Source organism: Strix uralensis, chromosome 7, assembly GCF_047716275.1.
Source record: "Strix uralensis isolate ZFMK-TIS-50842 chromosome 7, bStrUra1, whole genome shotgun sequence".
In the NCBI taxonomy this organism is placed as follows: domain Eukaryota; kingdom Metazoa; phylum Chordata; class Aves; order Strigiformes; family Strigidae; genus Strix; species Strix uralensis.
Genome location: NC_133978.1, coordinates 1,743,401 through 1,771,371, shown reverse-complemented (window position 1 = coordinate 1,771,371; position 27,971 = coordinate 1,743,401). Strand labels below are relative to the sequence as shown.

Below are 27,971 nucleotides of genomic sequence, written 5' to 3'. Positions count from 1 at the left end.
CTTCCAACAGAACCAACTCTGAAGCTCCAGCAGACCACTGAGGGCCATGGTCCGGGCAAGTTGGGGCATTCCCAGGGATGGGGATCCTCCATCGCTCACAACGGGAAGGGCTGTTTCCTTGGGGCTGGCTGGGCTTTCTCCAAAGGTGGCAGTGTGTGGAAGCACTGGGCACAGATTAAGGCTGGATCATTGTTAACACGCACCCCAAAAGCACAGTGACTTATTTTTCTGGCGCTTTGAAAAAATGTGTGGAAGTCTCTGACACTGGATTTCACAGCGGCTGTGATTAATACCTTGTGCAACCTTGAACACCCTTGCTCCCTTATTCCTAGTGGATTGCTTGAGCATATCCTGGAGTACACTAATGTCTAGAGCCTAAAAAATTTGCAGGATGCCTTACAGGAAGAGCCCAGAAGAGCTTGCCTGGTCTTATCTAATAAGCCAGAAGCTGAAGAAGGATATTGCTCCTGCTGTAAATGCATCAGCCAGGGAGATAGATGCTCTATTCCTGTCCATCCCCCAGCCCTGCGGCTTGTGCTCACTGCTCAGCGTGAAACCATCACCTGGAGTGAGATGTTACTGGAAATTACTCCTCCCCAGAGGAGAGGTACAGAGATGTGTGGCATTTAAGGCTCCACATACAAACACATTCAAAGCAGCAGCCGCTGAGACACCCAGCCCGTAGGGAAGCGCAGCGTGAAATAGTGCAATTTGCAGGGCAGGGGAGAAAAAAGAGGCTCTTACACTACTCATCTATCTAGGTCGTGGCTAGGGACAGACTGGAAACCTCAGCTGCTATGGAAAGCCGCTGAGGTTTGCCTGGCTGCAGTCCAGGCGCTTTCCCGGCACGGAGAGGAGACGGTGCCGTCACGGGGCAATGTGCCTGCTGGCTGCAGGCAGCCCACTGCCCGCCTCCACACTCCAACACCCGGGGCAGCCGCCTTGTCAGGAACTGGGTCGATGCAGCACTGAGATACCTGATAGAAAAGAAAAAAATTATGAAATCCGAGGCGGTGAATATTAGACATATCTGAGTAATGTAGCCGTCCGTTTTCATCCCCAACTCTGTCCCAGTCTTTGGGTACATGAGGATGGGCTCAAGTCCAGATATAAGGGCTAACAGAGACTCATGGAGTGCTGTGAAAATTTGCACCAAGTGCTGCAATTTGATCACTCCAACCCCTGATGAAACCAGGATGCAGCAAAACTGAAATATAAAGGGCCAAATTTGCAGTACACCAAAGCTTTCTTTGATAGGGTGCACGCAGGGTGCCTCTGCCCAGGCAGGGGAGGATGCAAAACCAATTTGAAATTTAATTGGGTTTTTTTGAACAACCGCGTTTTCCTTCTTAAGCAGCCTGGGAAAGTGTCTGACTCGTTTTTGCACAGTAGTGTGCTCATCGGGCTCCAATTGCTGCACTCATTTTGGAATTAGAGACAGGGAAGAGCTATTGCAATGGACAGTCCATCTCCCAGTCACTGCACACTGATAGTAATTAAAACACCAGAGAACCTGGGAGCACAGCAAAAAAACAATCAGAAGGGTCTCAAACTTCAGCAACAGATAGCTCCAAAATCTGGCATTACAGAGATGTCTCCATTTCCAAGTATTTAAGTCACCCTCTCTGGAACTCAGTGTGGCAGAGCCCAAGTGACACAAAGCTGACATCCTCCAAATGCCTGGGCTCATGTCCCATTTCTGGCACTCAGAGTGATCCATCTATTTAAATTTAAAGCACCTGTTTAAGTCTTCCAGGACACAAAGATACAGGAGCACAGAGCAAGTAGTGTCCAAAGGTGAAGTGGCCAGCCTCAAACCTTAGCTCTTCCCTCAAAGAACCCCAAAAGTGGCATGTGCTGATAAAAGATTTTGGTGTTAAGCAGCCAGTTACTGGAAAAGGCTTCTTCTGTGATTTCCATAGCATCGTGACATGGTCAGAAAATCTGCTGTAGCCAGATATGTTGTACTTCTTTACCTGTATTTCTTTATGTGCATTGCTCATGTTATGTGCACCAAGAGACCTGCTGTACAGGGGAATTGTTTAGGGTCCTCTCCCCAAAATTTGGCATTGGCTCAAGGGTCAGCCACAGCAATCCATCCTCCTTCTACTTTTTTGTCAACCTGCCTCTTCTCCTTCAGATTTCTGTTCTCCCCTGCCCAGCATCCCTACCACCATCCCATGCCCTTCATTCCTGTGCCATGGTGAGTCCTGGGCTGCCCCATCTCCTTCATCCCCAGTACACCCACCTCATCCCCTTTCAGCCCTGTTTGCTCTCCAAGCAAGCCTGGGAGTTATTATCACCTTTCATTTCCTCCACCTTTGTATAATTGAAAGCAATTTAAGGCAATAACAATCATTTTGGATGACACAATGTAGAGATTTCCTACTATGAATTTCTTGTTCCTACGAGCCCACAGCACATGCCCTCGCTATGAGGACCCAAGGAGGCGACTGGTTTTGCTCTTGCTGGTGTTCAGCATCAGCCCATCAGCATGAGTCCTCAAGCTCAAGGTTGAACCTGCAGACCCTGTTTCCATGCCTGGCTCATACAAATGTTTTTTTGCACAAGCTCAAAGCACAGCATGCAGGAAAAACAGGGCAGTTTGAAATTGTAGGAGGGAGTACATCTTGTAAATGCCCCTTTGCAAGTGTGTAACCCAGTTCAGATTCAGATTTCAGATTTGTGGTGCTTTCAACCCAAAAACAAAACTTAAAATAAAGTATCTTTAATAAGATGTGACCTAAAACTACAGCTCTGAATCAAAACATCTGATCCCAAGGTTGTTCCAGCCCTGAACCTAGATACAGATCTGAAGTTCTCCCATGTTCTTGATTTCTAAAAACAGGCCAAATCTGGACCTAGGTCCTGTTTCTCATAAAGTGCCAGACGTGGCTTGTACAAGGTTCTCTTCCCAGCACCAACAGGGTGCGATGGCATGAAGTACATCTTCGTGTACTCAACACAGGACTAGGCATCTTACACCTGTTTCCCTCCTAAGACAAGTGCACTGATATGTTACAATATCTCTCTGCATCTCAATTGAATGCTGTCCAAAATCTGTAGGTTTAAATATTATTTATTTTCATGCAGCATGAGGGGGATATTTTTGCTTTTTCTACAGTCTCTCGTGTTTTGATCTCAAAATAACAGATTTAGGAAGAATGATTCTGTTAACTTTCTCAGGAGCGTTGACTTTCTCCTCCTAGCTGTATTAATTTATTTAATTTATCTTAAATTTGATTGCAGTGAGCACCCCTAATTAACCTGATTTTTTGCTGATAATCACTCACAATGGAATCAAATCACAAATCCGGGGATGGATTGACCGGCACACAGAAAGAAGCCGCCCTCCGTGCGTTAATTCAGCGAACGGGATATAATTTGATCCAGGTAGGAACTCACGGTCACGTCCTTTTGTGTGCAGTGTCTGGCTTCATCCTGAAGCGATGCGTTTCACTGGGGGCTTGAGCAGTGCATCTGTATACATGAAGCGCCCCTTGCTCATTCTTCTTCCCTCTGTCTGTAACATATGTGCCACACATAACTACGTGTAGTAGGTGATGTATTTTAAGAAGCAGGATCTTATTCCTCCAGGAATTCTTTTCCACATGCCAAATTATGATAAGAGTGGAAAAAAACCCTGAATACTGCTGGGAAATAATGTTGGGAAAGGTTGGGATTGGTGCCTCAAAGCCATGGCTGCAGTGGTAGCATAGCAAAGAAAACATACTAAACAAAGTTTCAGAAGAACGTAGGTCCAGAGTTGGCCATAGGAAGTCGCCACCAGATCTGCCTTTTGTACAGATCCTTGCACCCAAATACCAAGGCTTTGCTCTCAATTTAGTCTTCCAGGTTTCCAAGTGCACAGCCTCTTTTAGTCAGGGCAGGTGGAGACTGGGCATGTCCTTCAAAACCCATCTGAAGAAGTCTTTCTCAGTTAGCATGACCAAAACAAACTAATTTTTTGAAAGCGTTGGGCACTAATATGAGTGACATTTCATCCTGGAAGAAGTAACTGAAAACAAAACACTGAATTTTAGGCAGGTCGCTGCCTTGAACTTTGCCTTGCTTTGCATAGCACTAGAGGGCACAACAGCCCAAAGCAAAAACTGAGACTCCTGGGAAAAAATGTTTTCCTATAGACCTGAATCCAGTGTGCGCCTCAGGACCAGGCCAGCAGGAGGGTTTGTTGCCCTTGAGGAGGCTTTCTGCTGTACCTGACCCAGAAGATAAATAACTTCTATATGTTTTATATTTACTGTGGCTTTCTTTATCCCAGTCTTCAATTTTTCATACTGGCACATCTAGCTACTGCTAATTCCTAAAGCACAGATTTCAACCCCCAGCCCCCCACGTACATCCCAACATCTTTCTCCCTACCTTTTCCATTCCAAGTTTACTATTTTATCTTTTTTTTTTTTTTTTCCCCCTCTTAATTTCCTCTTCCATGTCTCTTTGGGCTTTTCTTCCAACCTATCTATTGGTGCAGCCAAACACCTTATTCCTCAATGCACGCTAGGGTCACTCATCATTGTGAAGCGGATGATGAAGTCCTTCCCTCCAGACACCTTGACAAGATGAGTTTGTTGAGATGCTGCCTTCAAGCCACAAATGAAACCACTGCAGATTGAGGGAAGACTTTTTTTCTTGCTGTGTCTCCTTGCACACCAGCTCCCATAGATATTGACAAAATGAAAAAAAAAAAAACCTGTTTGACTGTCTCTCATTTGGCTTAAAGTGGGACAGTAAGACTCCTCTGACCATTTTCAGACTATTATTGATGAGCTCAGCATTCCTCCAGCTGCCATGCCAGTGAAGATCGCAGATGACTGCAACAACACAAAACACAACCATCACTTTTTGTCTTCATCTAACAAATGAAGAGAGACAGAAAAATCCCAAGTCAGCAACATGCTCAGTTCAGCCAAACTGGAGGCAGAAAAATAGCCTGAAACATCATTGTCTTCCTGTTAGGTTTGCTATAACGATTCATTCATAAATTCAAATGTCCCTGTGATTCCATCACTATGCTGAAAACATTTGCAAAACAGGAATGAGCATGGATAATTCAGGGCCTGTTATAAGCTCAGGAAAACTGAAAGAACTTGTGGGATATTCATATTTTCCTGCAAAGATCCCTGTTTGCCTATGTGCTTTAGACCTTCCTCTTAGGTCAGCTGTACAGGCATTCACTTGCCTGGAATAATCCCAGAGTGGGAAATGATTACAGAAATTATCAGAGAGCCAGAAATAGAAAAATTACCAGAATCCCAGCTCCTCTGGGAGCAGGGCATTGCTGCAGAACAGGAGAGGGAGAGAGAAGGGGAGGAAGGGAGGAAGGAAGGGAGGGAAGGAAGGAAGGAAGGAAGGAAGGAAGGAAGGAAGGAAGGAAGGAAGGAAGGAAGGAAGGAAGGAAGGAAGGAAGGAAGGAAGGAAGGAAGGAAGGAAGGAAGGAAGGAAGGAAGGAAGGAAGGAAGGAAGGAAGGAAGGAAGGAAGGAAGGAAGGAAGGAAGGAAGGAAGGAAGGAAGGAAGGAAGGGAGGGAGGGAGGGAGGGAGGGAGGAAGGAAGATTAAAAATAGGAGAGAACAGAGACACACTCACCTAGTAAAAACACAGCAAAAAGAAAATATTGGCTGGTCTTCACATCTTTGAATATTATTCGGGGCCAAGACTTGCTCCTTGCCTAAAGAAACTCTTGGGTAGGTAGGCATCATGTTTTGTCCCTCACATGGCCTCCCACCATTGATGGCCTTCCTCTGTCCCCTCTGTGGGGCTGCTTCTGTCATCTCCTCTGCCCAGACCTCCTCCCGTGCTGGGCTTCCTTGGAAACACCCAGCACAGAGAAAGGTCTTCACCACTCCTGGGTACAGGAAGGTGTGGACATTGGGATGCACTCCGTACCCATCTCTAGGCCCAGGTCCTCACCATGCCTTTTGCTAAGCCCAGCTGCTGGCACAAACATCTTTTTCCAAGGGCGCTGAGCAGCTCCAGCATCACCTACTGCCCATGATGCTTCGGACTGTCTGGTTGACCCCTTTCACTGTGTCCACGTTTCCAAATTTCCACCTTCATCCCCAGTTTTCCCCCTATGTTAACACTTCCTGAGGTCCAAATCCCTTCTGCTTTTGGAAAGTCCTTCTGCTTTCTAATATGATCCTACCAGTATCTTTTCTTTGGTCTGTAGAGTAGGAAGCTCTCCATCAATTACTAAAATAAGAGGCAATATTATTGCTAATAAATGTTTATGATTGGATGAAGAATCATGGCAAGTTATAAATTTTGCAAGTGTTATAGTATGAAGTCCACAACTAATACACAGTCCCATAGCCAAGACTTACATTTTCCAAGGAAGTATTTGACCGTCTTGGACATCTGAAGTAGCAATTGAGTTGCAGAGAATACACTGATGCATGTTCCTTAGCAAAACTCAACTAGTACAAACTAGACCCTTCTCCAGTAGATCACCAGCATACTAACTGGGTTATCAAAGCATTTCAGTACAGATATGGCAGCAGGGCAGCCAATGCACACTACGCTGTCTCTGACAAGACTGTAAAGAGTTGCTTCCTGAAGGGAAGGAGAGTGTGTGCCTCCAGCCCACTGGTAATGAAATGTGTCTAAGTCTCATTCTCTGGGAAGGGGTTGATTACATCCACATTTAAAATCTGTATCTAAACCATTCTTTCATTTTTCTCCATGGCAGGAAAATGGGCAGAGGAAATATGGAGGCCCACCACCTGGCTGGGATGGCCCTCCGCCAGAGAGGGGGTGTGAGATATTTATTGGGAAACTGCCCCGAGACCTCTTTGAAGATGAACTTGTACCACTATGTGAAAAAGTAAGACTTTATGGTGGGTAGTTGTATTGCAGAGGTTAGTGATGATCAAAGCTCCATTTCAAGGCTGAACTGGGGATGGTTTGGCCCAGACTACTGGTGGAGCTCTGACATGATATAGTCAAGGAAGCATCTGGTCTTGTTTAAACACTTCCCACCTTGCTGACAAACCTTTTTCTTTCTATTTACAGATTGGCAAAATCTATGAAATGAGAATGATGATGGACTTTAATGGCAACAACAGGGGCTATGCCTTTGTGACCTTCTCAAATAAACAGGAGGCGAAGAATGCAATAAAACAACTCAATAATTACGAAATTAGGTAAGCGTGGCAAACACCTTCGCATCAAATTTGAATAATATATATTAATCTATTTTTTTATGCAAGGCATATTTTTCCTTGTAACCCCGTGGGATACCTAAGCTTTAAGAGGAAAGCACCTCTTGTCTCCCTTTGCAGTCATTGCTTTATGCCGAGGTACAAAGGCAGTATGTAGGACTCATCAGAGCCAAAATCTTTTGCAGGAAAGTTCTTTCTTACCAAAAAAAAAAAAAAAAATCTACCAGAACATTGGAAAAAATATTTTGCTTTGGATCAAATTAACTTTCACTTAACCATTGCTGTTTATTTCATGTTCCCCTCTGGGCTGTTTTTGGTTGATTTATTCCTATTCACAGTCTGTCTCATGACCTATACTGCAGATATGTTCTGGGAGACAGAGAGATTGCAAAAAATGGTGAAATAGGATGGAAACCAATTGGCAAACCAGTGACATTTCCTAATAGATAGGAACAAAAAAAGCCCTCATGTTTGTGACTAAAAATTGGGAACAAAACACCCAGAAATCAACAACATATGGGCCCATCAACATGTTTTGTTTTGATTTCAACCACACAATGTTTTTTTCCAGTTCAGAGTGGGATGAGTAGATACCTTTGCTTAGAAGCATTTAGAGATAAACCATTCTGGTAATTTTATGGCTTTTGGGTTTGTTTTTAATAAAAAAAGATGGGTTGTGAATTGCTTTACTAGCAACCCCAAGGATGAGCAGGTCACAAGGCACACAGGGAGAGCTTGGAAACGTGATTTGTATCGGAGGTTGGACAGTCTTAAAGAGTAGGCTTTGTCCACCTCCACCTCCTCTGTTTATTTCCCTTGTTCCAAAGACTCTTCTAAAGTTTTTAACTTCTGAAGACCACAAGAGGTATCTGGACCATGAAGAGGTGAGCAAAGTGTATGTAAAGAAATTCTTACTCTGGGGTCTCACAGCAGACCAATCAGTAAGCCCCCAAATCATGTCTCTCTATGACAAGGGATTTCTTTCCCCAAAACCTCAGTCATGAGGGACAATGATGACTAGATAGTGACAAGTGAACACAACGAATCCTGGCTTATAGTGGTGGCAACACAAGAGTCACTGCGTCACCATAGGTGGTAGGTACAGTTGCCTGGTAGCAGCCATATTTTTAAATAGCAAAAGGGAGAATCCCAGAAAGGAAAAGCAAAATTTGGCTTTGGTTTCTCCCTGATCTCAAATCCTTCATTTCAACTGCTTTGATGTCAAAATTAGCAGAGTGGCAGCCTTCATGTTAACTTTTGTACTGAGCAAGACTGCTTGAATATCCCAAAGAGCACATGCCACAGGAGTACGAGACCTTGTGTTTGACCTTGTGTTTTGGGACAAAATGGGGGTTTATTTTCATTTTTTTCTCTCTTTGAGAACTGATCCTGACTTCTGACAAACCAGCAATGTTGTTTATACTCAGGAATGGTCGTCTCCTCGGGGTCTGTGCCAGCGTGGACAACTGCCGCCTGTTTGTGGGAGGGATCCCCAAAATGAAGAAGAGGGAGGAAATTTTAGCAGAGATGAAGAAAGTCACGGACGGAGTTGTGGATGTCATTGTCTACCCTAGTGCAGCTGACAAAACCAAAAACCGGGGTTTTGCTTTTGTAGAATATGAAAGCCATCGGGCAGCAGCCATGGCCAGGAGAAAATTGCTCCCAGGTTAGTACAGATGGTGAGGGTGGTAGGGATGGCTTCGTCGCAGGGGTCACCTATGGACATGTTGCACTGCAGTGAGACTGAGGTCTCCAGAGGGCCCAGGTACCCAAGGAAGCGAACATTGCTGGGTTTTCTCCTCTAGGCTGCTAGAGACAATCAGAGCAGAGGGACCCCAATACACCATGGCTGGCTGATGGAGTCACCCTGGCTCTGGGGTGCAAGGTGAGTGATTCACCACAGATCCTGATGTAGCACCATGATCATTACCCATGCTCTTCATTTAGAAGGTTGAATTTATTAAAAATACAGCTAGATGGATTTAGCTGTGTGTATCCATACAGCTCTGTTGTAGGATATGTATTATCCTGTGGTTGTCTTCAGTTATATATAAAATATAGCCTCAGTTATGGCCTATCAGAGAGAATCACTCAGGAAAGTATCCAAAAACATACAGTCTTGAGGATATTCCTAAAAATAGATATTTTCTGTGTGGGAAGAAAGCTTCAAATTAGGAATTGCTTTAGGATTTAAACAATGTAAAGAATAAGTCTATGCAATTTGGCACTGGGGGACATTCAAAGACCATTGTGAAGTAGAGAGAGGTTGGCAGGTGTTAGATGAAGGAGTCACTACACATTAAGTGCATTTGCAGTGATTTCACCAGTTTTCTCATGCTTTCTTATGCTCAGCAGCTCCTGTACTGCTTTGTCGAACCCAGGTCACTTGCTGGTGAAAGAATCCAATAAACCTGTTTTGAGACTTGTTCATAACCCACCAGTCTTCTTTCACTCTTTCTATACTACAACCCATGAAGCATCCCGAGTAATTTAAATCCTTTTTTCTTATCGTAAAAAATCAAGCATGATTTCGAGCACTAAATATGCTTAGTTATTATGGGATATCTCACACTGGCTATTTTTCCTTTTATTCTGCATTTTCTACATCAGTTGAGCATCTCCCTGATTGTGGGAGCACATTCAGCTGGTCTGTGCTTCAGCACAACTTTTCCATGGTTTCTATATCGAGAATGAAGGAAGGAGCAGGCACAGCCACAGCTGCCAACGGCAGCCTTGAGGGAGCAGAGCATTTGAAATCCTGAGCAAAGACAGCGAGACAGATGGAACGAGCACGTAGCCCTGAACAGACATGTGCAATACACTAGTGATTTCCAATTTAGGGACATCTCAGTAAACAGTTTGTGGAATTTCAAAGGCCCGAGCAGGAGCCAGAGTCTTCTCATGTTGCAAACATACAGGAGGAACTTGAAAAAACTTTCAAGCCAGAACTGAATCTGTCTCCACCTGATGCATTGTATGAATGTGAGATTGAATATAATTATCGAGACACTTCCGTCACTCTGGACCTCACTGCTCTTTGAGGGAGCTTTGTAGAAGACAAAGAAATGCTCAAAAAGAAAAATGCTTTTTATGAAAACTTTGTCCTGTCCCCTGGTTAAATGAGAGGGTGGAAGAAGACTGGGTTTTAGCAAGAGGCTAGTGCAGACACCAGGTCATTATTTCCACTATTGAACAGAAAATGGCAATTCAGGAAGGGGCACACAGCCTTTTGTTTCAGCTGCCTGCCATTAGCAGCCATCTCTGTATTTCTAGTCATAACAGCCCAGGTCAGACTGGGCAGTGCTGAAAGCTGAACATCAGCCCAACCTCACTCCACAAATCCCGGCTCACTCATGAGCCTTCCTAGCAGGGACCAGTCTCTTTCCATTTTGTTTGTTAATTTTCAATTCCAATGTAGAAGAACAGGTCTCCAAATTCTACCCTCACCCTCTAATCTTCTCTATTTTGGAGCTCCCATCCCATCTCAGATAAGTTATCCAAGCAGAGATGCAAGGTAGAATGCCTTTTTTTAGATCTCTCTAAAGATGTTTTGCAGGATTCTCATTTTCCGTCTATCAGCATAGATATTCCTGGGTTTCTTCCAGGTTTTAGCATAATTAAGGCCTCGGAGGACCCAATCTCCATGTCCTAAAGATCAGAGAGAAAGAAAGAAAGAACACAGAAATACCCACTTACTCTTTGGGGGACATTTGCAGAGGAGGCAGACATTTTATTTCATTATTTGGAAGGAATATCTAGCACTTCCCATGCTGTTAAGACAGAAAATGGTCCCTAATGTACTTCCAAACAACTAGCTGCTGATTAAAATTGCTGGAGAAAAAGTGGGTCAGAGATAGAGCGCATGAAATTTGGGGCTCTGGATATTAGTGGGTGGCCAAATTTCAACTTCTCCTGAAGAGAAAAGGGAGGAAAATCTCCCTGCAAGTTGTGCAGAAGGGACAGGGAAGAAAAAGAGGAGGAAAGAGGTATCATTGCTGTCTGGAGAAGACAGGAGGTCAAGAAACCATCACTATGTAGAGGTCCCTCTTCCTTACCTGGTGTCCTGCTGCTCATCACTGTGATTCCCACAGCTTTGAGATCAGGTTGTGGCAGTCCGTTTTCATTACATATTAAACATCACTATCTGACTAATCAATTACCTAACAGATTAGGTGACTCAATGAAAATAGTTATGGACCTCAGCATGATAACATGACAAGATTGCCTTTAACTGCCTCTTTATTTGCTCTTTTTGTTCTCTGCCCCTCAGCAGCTTGATCCAGTGTGTACAGAGCCCATGGGCTTCTCCTCCACACCCACAGTCTGTTTTATGCCTTGTTACTTTTTGTTTCCCTCCTTTATACTATTTCTGCTGCAACCTCACCCAGTGGGGACCATACAACTTCAAATACTTGCACGCGGAGACATCCTTGCTTTTACTATTTCATTTCATCCAGTTGGGACTTCTGGATCCCTTTCCTATTATCTAGGGAATGAAACTTTCACAGCCAAGAGGGATTTTTATCAGTTCATTAAAATATTTCCCTTTAGAGAGCACGCTGGGGAATGCAGACATTAGTGAATCATGCTGTATTTTCACTTCTTTAATTCTGCATTTCTACAGGCATCTAAGGTAATAGCGGGAGGACACTCAAAGTGTGACCATCTGCTTTTGGAACTGAGTTAATGAAGCAGCCGTGCTTTGAGCTAGAAAGGCTTATTTCAGCCCCGTTTGTAGAACTGGCCTGTTCTGCTTTTCATACTGCACTTGAAATAGTCTCTGAGCAGAAGTGAGAGGAAACAAAGCCTGTCTGACGCTGACCATGCCAATTCCTTTAAAGGAAGGATCCAGTTGTGGGGACACCCTATCGCTGTTGACTGGGCAGAACCAGAAGTAGAGGTGGACGAAGACACCATGTCATCGGTAAAAATTCTTTATGTGAGGAACCTCATGCTCTCAACCACTGAAGAGACCATAGAAAAGGAGTTCAACATCAAACCAGGTAGGAATCCATTGACACTGTAGCTCCTAAATAAGTACTGCTACTGCAAATGGAAATATTTCTCCATTCACAAAATGGCAAAGGAAGAGATAAAAATAACTGCTTTTCCACTGCGAAATGTTCGTGTGTGATGCCACAAAAACCATCATTAGGCTGAAGGCTCCCACCCAAAATGCACATCATGGCATTCCATTAAGGACTGCTTAATTTCCAGCTAACAACACTACTAACCTTTTTAGGATGATTGGCAACTGGAAGAGATCCAAAATGCTACATGGGGATGCCTGTGTCATAAAAATGATTTTGAATCATTTCGATCTTTCTTAAAAAGAGATAGTTGGTGAAACAAGGAGGTGATTTCAGCATTCTTCCTCTATTGCAAGGGATGATGATAGAAATAGAGTGCTTTAATACAAATACTTTTTATCTAATCTATTTAAATTCTGAATTCTATCATTTTCATACAAAATCCCCCACATTCTTCTGAAAATTTGTGAATAATCAATGCTTATTATTTAATGCAGAATATGACAGTATTTCTTGCTGTATGTTACATGCACGTAGGGTGAGATTTTTCAAAAAGCAAGTAGATTTTTCGGGAATAAAAATCCTGCTGGCTTTCAAAAGAGATTTTACTTCTGAGTTACTCCAGCTTTAGGAAATTCCACCCAAAAACAACAAAGTAAAAATAACCCATTTCTGCAGCTCTCCAAGCCACACACTTCACTAGGCCTTAGTAACTTATGCCTGGCAATGTGAAATTGTCTTTCATCTCGTTCCTATTAACTTTCTTCTATTAATTTTTAAAAATACACTACAGAACTTCATTTTTTCTTCACTAACTCTTCATTTCTGCTCTTTACTTTTCTTTTTCTGTACTAGGCTGTAATGCAAAGGTCTTTAGGAGGTTTCCTTATGAGTCTCTTCTGTCCTTCTAATGTTTCTGGCTAATACTTTTAGCCATCACCAAGCTGTTAGAGATCCCATTTTACCCCTGAGTTAAATATGTATCATCCCACTCTGTTTCCTCCTTTTATTTATCCAGTTTTGCTCCTGAATGTTGAACTGCTTGCGCTCCCCAGAAACACATTTATGCCACTTTGACACTTTGGTAACAGTCAACTGCTTTGCTCCTAAGACAAGTTTTCTAGTACAACAACAGAAGATCTGTATCATCTTTAATTTTCACTTTATCATTTTACTTCTCATGCTGGAAATTCCTTTTATTTTTTAAAATGGACAGCTTTATTTATTGTGGATAAAGTCAGGAACGTCTTTTTTAAAGCTGTGCCATGCTTTCAAAAATACGTGCATCAGAGCAACAAAACCTGAGCTTTGGGAAGAGCAAATGTAGTTTAAGTTATAGTGAGATTACAATCAAAAAAGTCAGCAAATATCTGAAATTATTCACTTCCCTGCCCTGGTTATCTGCCTTATTCATTGTGCCGCATTTCAACGTACATTTGATCCAGGGCATTAAGAATCTATTTTGACAATAACAAGCCATCCAATAAAAAATGATCCTAACCAAAGGAGTTACAACGCAGAGGTCCCTGTGACAGAGCAATTACCATGTCACTACAGGCTCCATAGACACTACCAGGAATGCTGCTTATGCATCGCAAGTTGTAATATAATACGAGCATCATCCTTAAATCTGTGCCAAATTCAGTGCCTGATGACTTCTATAGAGATATGCATCACTTGTCTCACTGAAAAGTCCTGCCCTTACTCCCTAGAGATTTTGGCAAAAATCCTCATGCCTTGCAAATTTTCCAGCAGGAATGTTGTAGTCTCCAAATGTACTGAAGGGGACAATATTCCCCCTGCAATGTCATATGGGCGGTCTCTCTGGGGAGATGACCTGAGGGTGGGTATCACATTGCTTTGCTCTGGTAAAGGCAGAAGCGGGGAAAAGCAACAGTTTTGACTCAGGCGAGGATCAGTAACAAAGAGCACTCTCAAGGTGGCAGAAGGGGGATTTTCAAAACACAGAGAGCTCATTAAAGCCTTGACTTGTAAACAAGGCATTCAGCACATAACTCCGGTAACTTTGGGCTTAGAAATTCACCCTCCAGTCCCAGAAGGACGTGAAATGCTACTTACCTTTCCGCTGTCATTTTGAAGACATGTAGGCTGCTCAGGTTACAGGTTGGGACATGCTTTATTTTCCCTGCTGGGGCTCCTAATGGCTCCCCCTGAACTCCAAAGAAATACATTTTCTCGTGCGGTTATTTAAATAAGTGCTTTTTGCGGCAATATGGCATTTCCCTGTGCACCTGTTCAGCTTTAAAGGGCAAGAAGCCAACAGAAGAGTCATTCAGCATCCCTTAGCCATATTTCCAAAGGATATGTTTGGGGGTGTTATAGTTTCAGTGACTGGGCTAGTAGATGATGTGCTTCCCAACCCACAGGAGCAGGGAAGATGAACAATTAGAGAAGAAAAGGCAGATGCCTAAAGTCTGTGACGGTGGGGAATAGGACCGGTGTGGTTATTTTGGAGACAAACTTATTAGTGCTGAGTATCTCAGTGTTGAGAAGTTCCCAGCAGCAGAGCAGCTGACAAGGGAAAGGGAAACTGTAGAGGATGGACCTAGAAGAGAAGAACAAAAAGCTATTTACATTTGAATTGTTTGGGGTAATTACAGAGGTGTAAGAAAGAGGCAGGCTGGAGGCACTAGGGTGGGAGTCTCCAGCTCAACCCCACTCCCAGCAAGGCCAACACCGCAGCCACAGCAGGCTGATGGGGCTGTGTCAAGGCCAATCAGGGCATCCTGGAGACAGGGATCCCTCACCACCTGGGGCCCAGTCCCAGGGGTGCCCCACTCACACAGATAAGGCTGTTTCTTAGGGCGAGACCTGCTGCCGCGTTGGTCCCAGCCCATCCCCGTGCCCAGGGCTGCTGTGTCCCGGGCAGGACTGGGTGCTCATTCTTGCTGAACATCCTGAGTTGGTGGTTAAGAGAAGACGTTCCTTGTTTTATGGCAGTAGCATCGGTTTTCGTGAAGCTGCCTATGAGTAACATGTACGATGCGCACACGAGACCATGGAGATGGGGATCTCATGGTGACATTACCTGTAGCTCATGAAATCCTGGGCTGTTACATGTCCTGCTCAGCCATCCAGTCGTGGCAGTCTGTCACAGAAGGGAGACACAAGACCAAAGGTAGCATCCAACAGAGCATTTTGGATAGGAGAAAACCACTCCAGTTCAATGGGAAACTTACTGGTGTCTGACCTCAAATACTTCTAGTTTGCTTTGAAATACTTCAGCCATTATATATTTGCTTTTCCATGGCATATACATCCTAAGAGGTAAGAAGATACTATCCTCTTGTTCTTTTACCATTGGTCAGCCTTTGCTCTCCAAGGGCTCATAACCCAACACAGTTGCTCTTTCACACCTGTATTTTTCAACTAATACCCATGTCCAACTAATATTGCAACATTTTCTGCAGGTGCAGTAGAGAGAGTAAAGAAAATTAGAGACTACGCCTTTGTGCACTTTAATAAAAGAGAATATGCAGTGGAAGCTATGAAAGCCTTGAATGGAAAGGTAAAGCTACTGTAAATGCTAATTCATGGGGCTTATGTGCAGTATATTATACACAGCTGAAACAAAGCTGCCTGGTTTATTAGCTACAAAAACATGTTGAGGGTGTTAGCCCTATATTCCCTTTGAAGGCTGCTTTTATACTCCTGAATTCATTTTTCAGCAGCTCTGATGTACACAAACTGTTCATTTTGACTTCTTGCTCCTTGCACTTGTGCTAAATGTTTGCCCAGCTCAGACTGTAGTTCACTGCTTTAAAAAAAAAAAAAAGCAGAGCAAAGCTGAAACAAGGACTAGCAAACGAGGGGTTATGGGTTCCCTTGGCTCACACTCACATCCTTGCTCCACGTCTGCCAACAAAAACACTTGCAGGGCAATGTGTGAATGGCAAATCGGGACAAACAAGGTCAACCCAAAACATCTGCTTCAAATTCAGATGCGGATTTGCAAGGAGGCTGCTGTATTTAGTACTTCTTGCGCTGCATGTAATTCACAGCACTGTAATGCAAGAGTTGTTCCCGAAGAGGTGTTAACCCTACTCCTATTTTTAGTGCTACTGCTGTTCTCCATAGGAGCACATACAATCTTGCTGACTTACATGCTACTTTGCAGGGAAGCAAAGCCTTCTGAAAGCTTCACAACTGTGTTAATTCAGTTAAGGAGCCTCTCTCAGCTGCAGTCAGGACTGGGTGCTCTCAACACCTTAAGCCTTCACCCAGCTAATGTCTTCTTTCAGCTGTGGGAGGGAGATTTTGGCTTTTTTGGGTGGTTTTCTCCATCTTGCCATCCCATTAGCAAATCATGTGGGGAAACTGCCTCCCCAGACAGGGTAATCCCCATGCCCCTTGGAGACTTACACTTGTGCTTCTCCTGTGCTCTGTCCCCACCACCCCGGCGTGAAGGTGCTGGATGGGTCCCCGATCGAGGTGACATTAGCCAAACCCGTTGACAAAGACAGCTACATCAGATACACCCGGGGCACAGGTGGCAGAGGTACCATGCTGCAAGGAGAATACACCTACGCCTTCGGACACATGTATGACCCCGCCACCACCTACCTGGGTGCCCCAGTTTTCTATGCACCCCAAGCCTATGCAGCTATCCCCAACCTCCACTTCACCACCACCAAGGGGATCAGCAACAGGAGCATCATCCGACCCCCATCCATCCGAGGTAACTCCCGTCACGCCAATACTCACCTCTAACAATCTATCTCCTCCGGGACTTGGGTGGCTGCTCCCTAGACTTATGTTGAGGATGTTGGCTTTGCCCTAGATGCTGGACCTCTTTCAGAGAGGGATGGAAGACCGTTTTTAGACTCTGTCCTTCCCAAAGGCGTAGTGATCTTCCAGCAGATTAAGCAGGGCATGAAAAAAATAACCATTTTCCCAGAGCAAGCCTGAAAGAGCTTCCGGATTGCCCTCGGTCCAGTGTAAATAAATCACAAATCCTCCTGGGTTTGCCCCAGTAGGGAAGACCAAATAAAACAATTTTCCTTTCCCCCTTCAGAGCCAAATCCCTCAACCAGCCACCAGCACAGCTCTCCACTGTGTTTCCTCTTTGCTTTGAAGGTCACAGGGAAAGTTTTACCAGTCCTGGTGTTTTCTGACCCAAAGCCATGGAGTTTCCCAAGAAGGTCACATTGCCTTGATGCAGTGTAGGGAACCAGCACTGAAATCAAGAAAGCCATTGATTGTGTGCTGTGGGAGATGGACTCCTTTTTTGGGGGATCGTTAACCTAGTAATAAGCAGTCTATGAAAACACAGAGTATTTCTGAACACTGCTGGGGCTCTGCCTTTGATCCTGGGTGACTGCACCTGGGACCAGATCAAATCCCCATGCTCAGGTACCCCCAAATTAAGTATTATTGCAGGCATTGTTTGGTAAGTGCTGAAGTAAGCTTGGGGGCTAACAAAAAAAATAAATAAATCTTCCTTCCAAAGATGATGCCTGTGGCAGTCATCTTGTGTCGCCAAGCCCATGGCCATGTCCCATGGTGTGTGGGACTCTGCATGGCACCCTGGTAGGACTGGCAAGGACTGTCCTGGCCAATTTTTCCTCCTTCCCAAGGAAGGGGACAGGGAAGCAGGAATTTCCCTTTCTGGCCCCCATGTTTTTGCCTGCACAGATGAAACTGACTTCTGCGAAGGTTGCACTGGGAAAGGTGCAGATGTGATAACCCACCAGCCCTCTCTTGCCTTGCAGTCTCCCCAAACTCCCAAGTAGGGTTCCCAGAGGAAATCCGGAAACATAATGGAGGGGAAAAGATAGGATTTTTGTTCATATAAGCAAAGGATTGTATAAACTCTGAATTCTTCTAGAAAGTGAAGTTACACTGGTGGGTAGCAAGTGATAGCTGTCCCCTCTCTGCCTTTCAACTACAAATCTGAGTAGAAAGGTCTCACAAAATCAAAACTGACCAGAGAATATGGAAACTGGGTCAGAAAGAAGTAGGGCTCCCTCCAAAAAAACCTCACCTGTGCAAGCATATGAGCCTGAAAAGAAAGGGTGTCAATGTCAAGCCTGGGTTATCCCAGCAGCAGGCTATGGGGGGCTCCTGCCCATCTTCCCAAACCTGGTGAGTGGGGCTAACTTTTCCATTTCAGCAAGAATCAGGGTAATTTTTCCGGTGATTTGATTCAGTTTAATGCCTTCTTACATTCCTAGAAATTTACATGAATGTACCTGTAGGGGCTGCGGGAGTTAGAGGACTGGGAGGTCGCGGCTACCTGGCGTACACGGGCCTGGGGCGCGGATACCAGCTCAAAGGAGAAAAGAGGGGAGAGGATAAACTCTACGACCTCTTGCCAGGAATGGAGCTCACACCGATGAACCACGTCACACTAAAGCCCCAAGGGATCAAGCTTGCTCCTCAGGTACATGCGCGAAAAAGAGAGTCAATATCCCGGCCAGAGGTTGTCTTTGCCCAAAATGCTTTTGGGAAAGCGGCCCCCTACTTGAATCTGCACTGGGGACTCATAACCAAATCCATTCTTTACATCTTAAAAGACATTAAAAAATATAAAATATCACTAGTTGCATCTTGCAATACTCGCTCACCTTGCTGGAGAACAACAGCTGCTCTCCCTTGGAGAAGAGTTTTCATAAACACCTGTGGGTGTAAGATGAAAACCAGCTATGGCTGTTACTCCATAAAAGCACTGAGAGAGAAGAAATTCTCACCCAAAATGGGTTTGATAAACAGGATGCATCGCTTGGGGCTTCACCATGGAATGAATGTGCATATATAGAAAAATAATGTACATTTTAAAATCATTTATGGGGAAAGAGGTGTTGACTGCCTGCACAACCCAGCCCAGCACAGAAACTCTGGTTGCTCAAGGAGCCTTTTGATGTGGTTGTGTGTGTGGGACTGGGATCCAGATGGATGGATGAGGGCTGAGGAGAACAAACACAGAACAAATTCTCTGAGTTTCTGAGGGTCTGGCTCTTATGGCAACTCCTTTCCCCTTACATCATCCAAAGCAACATGAGAAACTAACTTCACCCTGGATTTTGAAGAACATCTTTGCCTATTAACACTTCAATTGCCACAGCATTGGGTTTGACAAAGTCTATGAAAACATCCTTTTCTCCCCCAGAAAACTAGAAAATGTTTTTTTACACCACCCTCTGCAAAATTTCACAGTCCCCTTACTCTCTTTTATCAGCATATAAGAGGGGTGAAATAGCCTGAGTAGCACTGCACTGCCTTAGGGCAGGTGAAATTAGTTTTTTCCTCTTCCCATCCATGCCAAACCCCCACTGCATGTGTTTCAAATAGAGCAGTAACAGTGCCAGGCACTTGCAACACTAGTTTTTTGGGGCACATTTTCCCAGAAGCTGAGGTGCCTAATCCCCCCACTGTTACTGTTTCACAACAGCAGGTCTTAAAAAGCTACAGCTTACCTCACAACAGCCTCATTAATAGGGCAGCTTCATTAATACCTGTCACCTTGGTCAGCCTCTCCCATCCACTGCACTGAGACCTTTTTAACAGCATCTTTGAATGATGGGTTTTGTTCCTGCTGCCTAGCTGAGATGCTCGGTGTTAATAAGTAGATCTGCCTTATTGAGGATTTAAATGTTGATGTAACATTATAAAACTGGCAACCGTATAAAGGCTTTGGGACAGCAGGGAACAAGCAGGTTGCCATAATCAGGAATTGTAATGAACTAGTTTATTTTCACCACAAAGTGCTAAACTTCAGTTGGAGCTATGATTACAAAATTAGAAGCAGCACTGACATTTAAATTTTACATTTTAATTTCAAATAAAATTAAAATTAAGTGTAAATTTTAAATAAGGTAGACCACAGAAAGATGCAGGTTGGAGGCACCTGGGGGTCTCCAGTCTGACCCAGCTGGCAGCATGGCCAACACCACAAAACCCCAAGACCTAACATCTCCTCAGCTGAGTGTTAGGTCTGGTGGAGCTACTTGGAAAAAAATAACTGGTCCGAGCACTGCTCACAGGGAGTCACGGGAACACCATGCTGTGTTCAAACCCATTTGGGACAGCACATACCCAGTGTATGAAAAAAAAGAAATACAAAGCCAAAGCAAGAGCGTTTCCAGACAATGATTCCCAATTACCATGGAATAAGCTGTGCTAAGGCTGGGGGCAATGTGGTTCAGCATTTCTCTTTCAAACTAGAAGCAGAAATAGCTTACTGAAGCCTGTATAATTAATTGGATGGAAACACAGCCTTTTTTCCTTTTTCTTTTTTTTTTTTTTTTTTTAAAAAGAAGACTATTTGGACTTTTCATGCACTGTAACTCACTAAGCCAGGGAGGAACAGAGCCATGAAGATGAATGTAACCCTAGTGGTTTAGCACTGTTAAATAGAAGTGCATGTTCCTGGGGAGAATTCAAAGAAAACCACACCAATAACAGAATAAAACAGCTAATCAGCAAAAGGACAAAGATGTCCAATTTAATGGGATACTAATTAACTTCAATAATTAAACAGATTTTTAGAGTATAAAACATTTAGATTAATCTTATACTTCAAGGTGACTGTAGTATCCTGCCTGCCAGGTTGGGTTTTTTTTGCTAAGCCTTGAGGAAACTGCCATGACACCCCTGAAAACCCTTTGGAGGGAAGGAAGCTGACCAGTGCAGAGGCTGGAGATGGGCGAGAAGGCTACTGCACAGCAATTAACCTGAGCAAAAATCCCTTTTCTCCCTTCTAGATCTTAGAAGAAATCTGCCAGAAAAACAACTGGGGACAGCCTGTTTACCACCTTCACTCTGCAATTGGCCAAGACCAAAGGCAGCTTTTCCTATACAAAATCACCATCCCTGCCCTCGCCAGCCAGAACCCCACCATGTACGTAATTATTTGAGGTTTTCTGTGGTTTAGGATTTTTTTTTTTATGGCATTTTATCTAGTATCTCGCCTCAAAATACAATCGCACAGGTCTCCATTTCCCTTTTTTTAATATATGTTAGGGAGAAAAACTTTCACACACTAAAATAGACTGATAGTGATGTCTTCCGTGTTTGGTGCTCTCTCTGTGGTGGTGCAAAGATTACAGAAAGCCAGAAATAATCAGGCAGAAGGGTGCTTTTCAGTACAAAAATAAAGTATACGATAGCTCTTGTGGGAAAAAGAAAGCAGCTTGAAGGAACATGCTGATAATTCAGCTCCAAATGTGATTCAAAACATTTCTGATCTAAAACATTGTTTGCTGTGTTTTTTAAAGAAAAACCCAGACTGCAGCAGGCTTTCTTTTCACAAGATGCTCTGAAATGATGTTGTGTCCAAAATGAGAGCCAGGGCCGATAAAGTCAACAAAGAAACCAGACTACTACAAGGAGAGTATTTTTGTTAATGCATCAGCACAGTAAAATAATGTTTCTGTTTGATATGTGGGATGATGCCATCTGTGAGTGGATCAAAACATCTTTCAGGGAAGTCCTAGGAAAAAAACCAAACAAGGTAACATTTTGTTGTACTCACAGACATCCCTTCACACCACCCAAGCTCAGTGCCTATATCGATGAAGCCAAAACCTACGCAGCAGAATACACCCTTCAGACGCTGGGGATTCCTATGGAGGGAGCAGAGGTGCCTCCTGCAGCACCAGCTTTTCCAGGTATGGGAAGGTCTGTACAGCAAAGGTCTCCTGGAATATTGCTTTTCCTGCTGCTTCCCTGCAGATGTCAAGAATGAACCCGGTTTTGGCTGCTGAGGACAGACCTGGCTGTACTTCCCCACATGACTCTACCTTGACTCATGTTACTTATGTGTATGACATCTTTATTGCCTACGTAGTAATTTATTTCTGTATCAGAACTACCCAAATTAGGGTGTACATACCATAGAGCAACTGAGGCTGGAGGTACCAGGGTGAGGGTTATTTGGTCTGAATCTGCTCCCAGCAAGGTCAATGCTGCATATACAGCAAGATGCTTGGGGCTGTGTCCAGGTGAGTTGGGGCAGCGTCCAAGGACGGGCATCCCCCACTGCTCAGGGTCCCATCCCAGGTATGTATCTCCCCTCCACTGCTGCCAGTTTGTGGATGCCTCCCTTCAACTGGGAGCCCCAGATAAGATACAAGATCCAGAACTGGTGTCCCCAGTGCCCCATCTGGGATAAGTTCCCTCCCTGAACCTGCTGGCTGCAGTCTACCAATGCCACCCAGGATGGAGTAGATCTTCCTCACTGCAAAGATGTGTGGTTGATTGATTCATGGTCCATCCGTGTCCCCCCCGCCAGCACCCCCAGCTCCTTTTGAACCAACACTTTTGATTTCATCTGCCAAAGAAATGACACAACTGTGAAAGTTAGGATCTGATCCCAGTTCTCACACCCCCACTGGAAGGCTTTTTTTCCAGTTTGGGAATTCATACTCAACAGTTCTTGCAACTGCGCAAAACAGCTTGAGAAGTCATGGAAAACACAGGCTGGGAGCAGGAATCCAGCTCACAGGCATTACATTTACTGTGCTCTCCAGCATGACGGTTATTCTGATGTAGTGGGAGCAACACATGCCAAACTGCACATGAGAAATGCATTAGTCAGTACTACTGAGTTGTTTGGAGTGTCTCAAGGATGGATTTAAAAAAAAAAAAAAAAAAAAATCTATCCGGCTTCCTGCCACAGGAGTCCACAAAAGCCACAGAAAAATCAATTTGTCTGGGTTTGTGCAGGCTTCCGCAGCGTGGAAACCAAATGGGCTCTTTATTGAATCCAGTCTCCACTTACTGCTTAATTATAATCTCTTCTTTTTCTTTCATCCACCCTTATTTATTTGTCTTGGAAACTCAACAAATTGACATACATTAAAGTTTCTGCTTGCAACACACACTGGTCCTTGCTCAGGGCTTGCTGAAGCCCAGCTCAGCTCAGGCCATGCACAGGTAGCAGCTCATTTCCCTTATGATGGTGGCAGATATGCTTTAATGACAGATTTCTCAATTCCTGGTTGAAATATTGCACCTCTCTTTGCTGATGCTTAGAAGATACTTTGAGTGGCCAAAATACCCAAATTATAGAGAATTTCTCATGTTTTCCCCCAAGGTAACACCTTCAATGAGACAATGTGCTCTTGGTGTTGCCCAATATCTCCATTCCCTGTGCTGAGGGAACCTTGTCTCTGACTGACCTTGAGTTAAACCCCTTGCCCAGCTGGTTGGTGGGAGATTTTGGACCCTGGGAGATGTAGTCTGGCAGCAGAGCCTGGTCCAGCAGGGCCAATGGGTACCCCAGCTGCTCTTCCCAAACTTGGGCTTTGTCTTAATTCTTGATTCCTTCACAACAAAATATTGTGGTCTGGTTGACAAGCTGCTATACCCTGCTTTCAGACAAACCAGTCCCAAACGATGTTTGTTTTCCCAGTGATTCATTTTAAATCACCAATGCTAACATTTTCCCATGGAAAATTTTGAAGTGTTGAAACCACAGTTTCCATTAGAAACTGATGGGAAAAAAAATCCAGTTTACTAAATATTTTCTCCCCGATATTGCACAAAGGGGGTGTTTCCCTTCTCTAACATGGCTGTCCTGACTTGTATGTATTTTGACCATGAAGTGTATCAGAGCCATATTTTCTCTATGAAACCTGCCCAGATTTTCCCTGTATTACCTCCTCATTTTCCTCCTCATGCCGTGTGTGGGAGGATGTGTACAGAGCACCATTAATACCCTCTTAGCTCAGAAATAATCAAAGCCTAAGGAAAAAATATTCAGCAGTAAGGAGCATTTTTCAAGCAGTGTGTTTAACAAATAATAGGTGAGAAAATGCAGTAATTTTCCAGCTTTTTTTATTACCTTTAACATAGAGAAAAACATGCCAGAAATTACCTATTTAATTTAATTAGATTATTCCCATTAACAAACTTGTTTCTCCTTATGTCATTCCCATTGACAGCAAAGTCTTCCCACGGAAAACTATCAGGTTACAGTGAGTTTTGAGGATCTTTTCATTAATCTGCATTTTTCCCTCCTTTCCCCTGCAGGATATACCATTGCTAACGCAGCTGCAACTGTCACAGCCACTCAGCTGAAACAAGCAGTGACTATGGGACAAGATTTAGCGACGTACGCAGCCTACGAAGCCTACCCCGCCTTCGCAGTTGCTGCACGCAGTGATGGTTATGGAGCATATTAATCCTGTCTTTAATAGAGTTCCCTTAAATTGAGCACAGACAGAAAAAAAAAAAAAAATCTTGGTCTGGTAATTCTTACACCCTCATGATTTTAAACTAATCTGTCACCTAAAGTTAGATTTTAGTCAGAGTTTCATTCTTGTAGTTCTTTAATTTCATAACAGGATACTGGGGAGGAAAGGAGAAATTTAAAAAAAGATCACTCAAAATCAAATTTTCACACTAGAAAGCAAAATCTCAGCCCAGAAAATTAGTAGTTCTCAGGTGTGTGTATATACATACATATATATATATGTATATATACATACACACCATCGTGTGTGTGTTTACAAGCAATAACCTGTGCTGAAAACAGTTGGTCCCATGGACATTGTGAGGTGGGGCCAGGGAAGGATGGGGTGTGTCCACCAAGCCCCTCTGTGCATCAGGAGTTCTTCTCCATCCACCACAAAATTTCTGAAGCCAGGCAGAGCAGCAGGTAAAATGAAAGGCTGCCCTTTGGTCACGTGGAGATCTCCAGTTTGCCTCTTACAGTCTCCGAGCATCCCGTGTCACCAGTGCTGGGGATGTGTTCAGGCATCTCAAGCGGCTTTTACACTCATTCTGGCACAGCCAAGCCAAGAAGACATTTATCATAAATGTGTCTGCCCAGCCTAACAGGCTAGTTTCACTGTTCTTGAAATTTGATTTTTAAAGCAGGTGGCAAGCATTCAGCAGTTTTCCCTCTTACTTTGCTATGTCCCAGCCATACCTACAGGTCACAAAACAGCAAATAATGACGTATTTTTTCCACCTCCCATCAAATGGCAAATTCAGTGAAAGATAGGAAGACTTTTATGACTATTAAGGTTGAGGACCAGAAAAGTGCTATTCATTAAGGCCAGTTCTCTACTTAATTAGAGCACAAGAGCTCACAGACATGGCCCAGTAAAAATAGGTGCCTCTACAGGAATAAAATTATATACAAGAAATATTTTCAACAGGATGGGAAGAGCCCTGCCTGGCTATCAATACTGCTTTACACATTAAAGCAAAGCTTCTGGCTGCTGCGATTCTTGCAAAAATTAATTTAGTGGAAGAATGTTCATGGCAATAGTAAAGGTGCCTCTTGTTTTGGAGAGCACTGGTGTTGGCATTGTTTGAATGCTTTGGGAATGCTGAGAGCATCCTTTGGTTTACAGCAGGAGGGCATTACCCATTTGGTTTTGCCATCAGATTGAGGCAGGAGTAACGATGCTCTAGGGATATAGGAGAAACCCAGTGTTAGGTAACTACAGCAGACACGCTAATCCTATATAATATATCCTATACAGTAATGCACACTAAGAAAAATGAATCTGTTCAGTCTAGGGCCAGAAAAACCCCCTTTTGGGGGGAGAAATTACAACCGGGTTGACGATGCCCATCAATTCCAACAGCACTTGCCCCAAAGTTTTCATCCGGTCTAGATGATGTAACGTGGTACCATACAAGCCCTTTCAAGCAGAGCTTTTCCTGTGCATCCCCAAAGCTGTACAAAGCACAATGGTCTGTGACAAGGTGTTGACTACCAGGAGCTGTTCTCATGCTTCCGCTGACTCAATTTCACTAGGGACGGAACAAAAACACATAAGCTGTATAGTTTGTGATCCTATTAGACCCTTTCTATTTATAAAGTAGCTCATTAGGGTGATCCTAAAGGTATTACAAGCCCTCTGTGGTTGCTGTTTGGCACTCTTGGCTTCACAGAAAATGACAAACTTGTTCACAGAGGGTGAAATAACGAAGTGTTATGGGTATCGTGGCTTTATTTTCTCTTCTGTCTATGTCTTTGAAGTCGTGTTTGACTGCCAACAAGTAACATATCCATGTGTGTGTCTCTCTCTAAAAGACTGCCGTTGGCAGAAAGTGTTTCTCTCTTTCCATGTTCAGTAACTTTAGTCTGCTTTTTCAGCTATTTATATAAGTTCAGAAAGATGTCAAAGAAAAGGGCAAGAAGCAGTATTAAAAAGTGTGTGCATGAAGCACTTATTTTTGTACGCATAGTACAATATTTGTATAGAGTTTTAACACTATGAAGTGTAGCAAAAAATCACACTATCCATTTATTGGAGGATAATCATGTATGTTTAAACAGAATGAAGTGAAATGGCATCTCAATCATACATTACAAGGAAATTATAACTGGGATTAAATTCTGTGAAGCAAGTCTGTAATTTTAGAGTAATCCAAGGACATTAACTGGACTTTGAAATATCATTAAAACTTTTTAAAACAACATACATGCCTCAGTCCTTTTATACCCCAAGTTTCATCTGAAAGGGTCATCCCATGCACGGTAAATAAGAGCACACTTTGCTCTGTAGGGATTGATCTGAGGTGAGACAGACAAGGTCACAAGCTGCTCAGCCAAGCTGACAGTGTTTTTAACATGCACTTTGGTGACACTCACCATGCACACACAGCAGAAAACCAGCAATGTTATACTTCTGCACTTTTAAGTAAAAAACCAAGGGGTTAGGGTTTTTTTCCACCACCTCCTCAGCCAATATTTATTTTTCTGTCAACGCTGAAGGAATCACTTTTACTATAAATTTATTACAGTGGTAATACCTTTGTTCCTTACCTGATCCCGATGGAGATGTCTCAAGGGCAATATTGATAGCGAGACAGCAAGATGTAAAAATAAGGAGGTAAATGGGACAATGCATGATTTAGGGCTGTGAGGGATTGGTCCCACCTTGGAAAGTGCCTGTTGCTGGGTCACTGGTAGGTGAATCAGCTACAGCCCTGGTCATTTTAAGAAGATGAGGACCTGCTATTTGGAAGACCACCATAGTTAAATGACTCAACAATAACAATTCCTGCTTCCACACCCAGTACAAGGGGTTCTGGGTTTGCACCTTTCCAGAGAGATCCTGAGCCCAAGAAATGGGGGGGCGGGGGGGGTAGATCTGGTACCTTGCTACTGATAGCACACAGCACTCAACCAAAAGCCTCCCTACCAAGGCAAAAGAGATTTCACCAAAATATCTTGACGTTGTTGTTACAGACTTACAAAAAGATCAGCTGTATTCTGGGCTTTAGCAAGAACAGCAGCTCTGCCAGCTCTATTATTTTACCTCATTAGCTTTTCCTGATGTCCTGCTTCCATTTTCTTTGAAATCAGGGCAATGGCAGAATTCTCTTTTGTGCTTTAACAGAGAAACTCTCAGAGAACTGAGATTCCCACTTTCCTCAGCAGCACCTGGCTGATCAATTTTGGAGAGCAAGAATGATTTTTCAAGAAATCTCAAACCCACAACCCAACTTAAAAAATAGTATTTCCCATTTGTAAAGATGTGGGTTCCCAGTGGATTACAAGGCAAAGCCAAAAACCATATCCATCCTCCACGAACAAGTCTAAAACATGTTTGAGCCGTAAGTGATGAGAAGATCAATGGCCCAGAAAAAATCAGCAGATGGCCACACATTTGGCTTCTTACAGGGCAGGAGGTATGAAAGCTGCATTTCCCTTTTCCTTTCTTCCAGCTAGTCCTTTCCTGAAGGTCTCCACAGCACAGGGCCTCACAGCTGAGGTGCAAAGCAAGAATAAAACCTGTCTGAGGATTACGCAACAAATCCACCTTTGGAACTGGA

General features: G+C 43.6%; 1 protein-coding gene across 3 annotated transcripts in view; it reads left to right on the top strand.

The window, feature by feature from the left end:
* The window catches only part of A1CF (APOBEC1 complementation factor), a 29,731-nt gene extending 3,119 nt beyond the window's left edge, over positions 1-26,612 (top strand). The window contains exons 2-12 of one of the 3 annotated variants that reach the window (XM_074874159.1): positions 3,250-3,393; positions 6,708-6,842; positions 7,031-7,161; positions 8,607-8,845; positions 12,021-12,182; positions 15,641-15,738; positions 16,638-16,908; positions 18,428-18,612; positions 20,933-21,069; positions 21,705-21,838; positions 24,204-26,612. In XM_074874159.1, the coding sequence (XP_074730260.1) occupies positions 3,295-3,393; positions 6,708-6,842; positions 7,031-7,161; positions 8,607-8,845; positions 12,021-12,182; positions 15,641-15,738; positions 16,638-16,908; positions 18,428-18,612; positions 20,933-21,069; positions 21,705-21,838; positions 24,204-24,355 (1,743 nt within the window). In that variant the 5' untranslated portion in view covers positions 3,250-3,294 and the 3' untranslated portion in view covers positions 24,356-26,612. Of the gene's footprint in view, positions 1-3,249; positions 3,394-6,707; positions 6,843-7,030; positions 7,162-8,606; positions 8,846-12,020; positions 12,183-15,640; positions 15,739-16,637; positions 16,909-18,403; positions 18,613-20,932; positions 21,070-21,704; positions 21,849-24,203 lie in introns of all 3 variants that reach the window. The other 2 variants (XM_074874157.1, XM_074874160.1) reach the window with 2 other exon arrangements.
* The last annotated feature ends 1,359 nt before the right edge of the window (positions 26,613-27,971 follow it).